Source organism: Lathyrus oleraceus, chromosome 3 (genome assembly GCF_024323335.1).
Source record: "Lathyrus oleraceus cultivar Zhongwan6 chromosome 3, CAAS_Psat_ZW6_1.0, whole genome shotgun sequence".
In the NCBI taxonomy this organism is placed as follows: domain Eukaryota; kingdom Viridiplantae; phylum Streptophyta; class Magnoliopsida; order Fabales; family Fabaceae; genus Lathyrus; species Lathyrus oleraceus.
This window is the reverse complement of record NC_066581.1, coordinates 255177757-255182463: the sequence shown is the minus strand read 5'-3', so window position 1 is coordinate 255182463 and position 4707 is coordinate 255177757. Positions and strand designations below refer to the sequence as shown.

Here is a 4707-nt window from a genome sequence, read left to right as displayed (position 1 = left end):
CGCGAATTATTTGGTGGGGGGTGTAATCCCCAACGATTTTGATTCTAACAAGAAGAAAAAGTTTATTCATGATTACAGGTTTTACTTGTGGGATGACCCATTCCTTTACAAAAGGGGAGTGGATGGGATGATCATAAGATGTGTCCCTGAGGAGGAGCAAAGGGATGTTCTTAGAGCTTGTCATGATTCGGAATACGGAGGACATTTTAGTGGAGACTGAACAACATCCAAAGTTCTTCAATTAGGTCTATATTGGCCTACTCTATGCAAAGATGCCCATGACATTGTCAAAGGATGCGACAAATTTCAAAGAACAGGGAGTATCTCAAAGAGAAATCAAATGCCATAAAACTCTATGTTGGAGGTTGAATTGTTTGATGTCTGGGGAATAGACTTTATGGGGCCATTCCTGCCTTCCTGTGGAAAAAATTATATCTTGGTAGCAGTTGACTATGTATCCAAGTGGGTAGAAGTTGTGGCATTACCTTCCAATGATGCTAAAGTGGTGGTGACATCTTTGAAAAACAATATCTTTTCGAGATTTGGAGTGCCAAGAGCACTTATCAGTGATGAGGGTATCCATTTTTTGAACAAAGTGATGGAAAACCTGCTGAAGAAGTATAATGTTAAACACAAGATCGCCACTCCGTACACCCTCAAACGAGTGGCCAGGTCGAAGTATCCAACAGGCAAATTAAGAAAATATTGGAAAAGACTGTGTGCGCATCTAGGAAGGATTGGGCACTAAAGTTAGAAGATGCACTATGGGCATACAGAAAAACTTTCAAAACACCCATAGGGATGTCCCCGTATCAGTTGGTTTATGTTAAAGCTTGTCACTTGCCATTAGAGTTGGAACACAAAGCATTTTGGGCATCCAAATTCTTGAACTATGACCTGGCCAAAGCAGGCAAGTCCCGCATCCTTCAGCTCCATGAGTTAGAGGAACTTCGTAATGAGGTGTATGAAAACACTAAGATGTACAAAGAACGGACAAAGAAATGGCACGATCAGAAGCTGCAGAGAAAAGAGTTCATCGAGGGAGAATTAGTGCTCTTGTTCAACTTCAGATTAAAGCTTTTTCCAGGAAAATTGAAATCTAGGTGGTCTGGCCCGTTTTTGGTGCATAAAGTGTTTCCCCATGTAGCAATCGAACTGAAAAATCCAAATAATGGGGGCACTTTCAAAGTAAATGAACAACGATTGAAGCACTACTATCAGGGACAGGAAAGTGGTCTGATTGAGAATGTTCGTCTCCAAGGATGAGGGTGACGACCGTCGAGCCATGCGACGTTAAACGCAGCGCTTTGTGGGAGGCAACCCACGCAGTTTTTATCTAATTATTTTCATGTTTGGTGTGTTTACAGGTTCACTCGTAGGTTCGCGATTACATCGCACAGTTCAGAAGAGAAGGGTTGATTAAGATTGCCGGACACCAGAAGAACAGGTTTAAAATCAAAAAACAGTGAGAAAGTCGGAAAATTTTGGAAAAATAAGGCCCTGACATGGGCGCCCGTGTCAGGAAAGGAAGCAAAACCCAGATTTACAATAAGCTGACACGACCGCCAATGTCAGCTGACACAGCCTGTGTCAGCCCTACTTCACCTAGCCTCCAATTCCAATGGCCTGACACGGCGACCCGTGTCAGGCCCAACGGCCATATTTGTCAAATTTTTTATTTTTGTGTTTTGTGGGCCCCAACCGAACTTTTCACCAATTAAACACTTTTTACCCACTATCCACCAATAAATTCTGATTTTTTTTTCATCACCTTCCTTCATTACTTCATCATCTTTCTCCTTCCTCACACTTTCTTCACATTCCTCCATAACCTAACTCACAAAAAGCTCCAAACTTTACCGCCATTTCCTGTCCAAAGTGTCGACATCCTTCACGAAAGTTATTCTACTCGCCATCCTCTACAACGCTATGGTAATCTTTTTTCGTTTTCCTTTAAAAAAATTGGGTGATAATTTATATTTCATGAAGTAAGAATGCCGCCAAAAAGAGTATCCAAAGGGAAGCAAGCGTACGCGAAATCATCCCGTCCAAGGAAACGAACAATCCGTCATCCCAATTCACATGACATAATTTTTGATAACCCGGAGCATGAACGGAGGTATGCATCGCATGTCAAATGGAAAATCACTCCGACCAGGTACCTTTGCTCTGACACTCTTTTTCAATTAGGTTTGTTTGAAGAACTGGATAGGATGTTTCATGTGCTTGGAATGCTGGAGTTTGTCCATTGTGAAGCGCCAACCTTTGAGTGCATCATATTAGAATTTCTGAGCAAAATTGAGTTCAAGCTCAAAAAGGGTTGGACGGGTACAACTATGTACTTTGGAGGAACTATGTCTTTCAGGTTGTACAATGTCGACCATGAGTTGACGGTCGAGCAGTTGGGTGAAATTCTTCGCCTACCCCTTTATGGCCCGGGATCCGTACCAGACAGCTTCGATGCTAAGACATTCTGGTTGGCCATTACGGGACGCTCCGACTACCAGGCTAAAGGAGCAAAGGCGTCAGGCATTCAAAACCCCTGCTTTAGGTATGCCCAGAAGGTGCTAGCCTTCACACTATTTGGCAGGGGTGATAGTACAGGTGTAGCCACCCAGAGAGAGTTACTCTTTTTGTTTGCCATGGAAAACCGGGTAGTTGTGAGTGTTGCAGCATTTTCTGCAGATTATCTGGGTCGTGTGGGGAGAACAACCCAAGGAGGAATCTCCATAGGAGGCATCATAACTCAAATTGCCCAATATTTTGGATATGACCCGGTTGCACTTAATGAGACACGGGTAGCAGGTAAGAGCAATCTGGACATGAACGCTTTGGTCCAGCAAGGTATGATTTCACAAGTTTTTGATTATTATGCCTTAATGAGTTCGGGTCAGTTTATTATGGCTCTACCTGACCCGACACGTATTAGCATCTCAAACACGGCCAATTGACTTTATGAAAGTGTCGTCCAAGATGATATGGACGAGCACAATGCTGATACATTTGCTGCAGGTAACCCACAGGAGGAAGAAGTGCAGGAAGAGATGCAGGATTAGGAGCAATTTGCTGTCCCACCAGAGGAATCCATGCACCCTGGTGCCGGTTCGTCATATGTGACGCCGGATCAATGGTCATGGATGCAAATAGAAATTGGCGATCTCCGAGCGGAGCAAGCACGCCAAGGTGTAGAGCAGGCCCATCAAGGAACTCTGATGGATGAGATGCACGCGATGATGCAACATCTGATGTTGCTGTAAGAACAAAAATAGTTCTACAATAGATTCCATGATTTTGATGATAACAAAGGATGAAACCAAAAGTGGTACCCTAACGAAAAGTTTCTAAGTGTGCAGGGTTCTAAAGAAAGAAGAAATAAATCTGATGATGTCATCAGATGCAAAACAAGATCAGATGCAAAATCTCAAGTATCAGAAGCATCTAAAGAGGAATCTCATTCAAGAAGCTCTAAACTCTGGACAAAACTGCAAGTATCAGAAGCATCTGAACAGGAAGTAAAGTCTAGAAGCTCTGACTCTGAACAAATGTCTTCTGCAAACTCTGAAGTTATCAGCGCCATCTGAACATTCAAGAAATAACATCAGAAGCCAATTTCTCCAGATACACAAAGACTCTAATCAGAATTGTTAATCATGATGAAGTAACGTTTAAGCCAAGTTAAAGTTCTGCAAATGGATTTCCTCAATTAGAAAGAGACGTTAATCTCCACTTCCAAGAGAAAAGATACTAATTGTGGTAAGTAGTCACTTCTAAGTGAAAAAGTCTACTGCAGAAGCTATTAATGGAATGGCGTAATTACATCTCAATATCCAATAGATTCAACGCTACTTCAACTCTACTTCAACTCCTATAAATAGAGAAGAAATCTCATTCAGTATACACGAAGAAATCACTAGCCAAAACTATACTGAAATTATATCACGCTCAAGAAAAACATCTTTGTTCTTCAAAGATTTTCACTAAGCTTTTGCTTATCAAGGGAAAAATTTGTTCTTAAGTTTGTAATATTTGCTTTCTTAGAAGCACTCTAGATTACACATCTTGTATCTATTTTTATTTGATTTCCTCAAGTGACTTGTTGTAGTCTGTAGACTTGAGAGGACTAAGAGATTTTCTTCTCTCTTAGGGGTTGTTTGTAATCTTTCAAGATTAGTGGATTAAGTCCTTGTTGAAGGCGAAATCACCTTGGCCGGGTGGACTGGAGTAGCTTTGTGTTATAAGCGAACCAGTATAAAATCTTTGTGTGATTTTCATTTTGCAAAAGCGCTTATTTTTTTCAAACAATTCAAACCCCCCCTTTCTTGTTTTTCTCACCTTCAATTGGTATCAGAGCTCCGGCTCTGTTATTGATTTTCAAATCAAACACTTAACCGTGTAGAGAGATCCAGTGCGAGAAAAACAAATGGCCCACTCAAATGAGAAAGATTCTTACAATGCCAAGCCTCCTGTTTTTGATGGAGAAAAGTTTGATTACTGGAAAGATAGAATCGAAAGTTTCTTTCTTGGTTATGATGCTGACCTCTGGGACATTGTCACAGATGGATACAAACCTCCAACCTTAAATGGAGCTGAAGTTCCCAGAAGCAAAATGTCAGAAGATCAGAAACGTGAGTTCAAAAATCATCACAAGGCCAGAACAATACTTCTAAATGCCATATCATACAACGAATATGAGAAGATCACCAACAG

The 4707-nt window shown here is 41.3% G+C and overlaps 1 protein-coding gene across 1 annotated transcript; it reads left to right on the top strand.

The window, feature by feature from the left end:
• The first annotated feature begins 397 nt into the window (after positions 1 to 397).
• LOC127130711 (uncharacterized) lies at positions 398 to 1379 on the top strand. The gene is made up of 3 exons (XM_051059679.1): positions 398 to 648; positions 732 to 1248; positions 1368 to 1379. The coding sequence occupies exons 1-3, from the start codon at positions 398 to 400 to the stop codon at positions 1377 to 1379; spliced, it is 780 nt and encodes a 259-aa protein (XP_050915636.1).
• Positions 1380 to 4707: the final 3328 nt, after the last annotated feature.

Bases quoted from the DNA above. Each gene is read 5' to 3' on its own strand.
- LOC127130711 (XM_051059679.1), top strand. From the start codon at position 398: ATGGGGCCATTCCTGCCTTCCTGTGGAAAAAATTATATCTTGGTAGCA. The intron at 649-731 runs GTACACCCTCAA...GTGCGCATCTAG, and splicing joins AAACACAAGATCGCCACTCC to GAAGGATTGGGCACTAAAGT.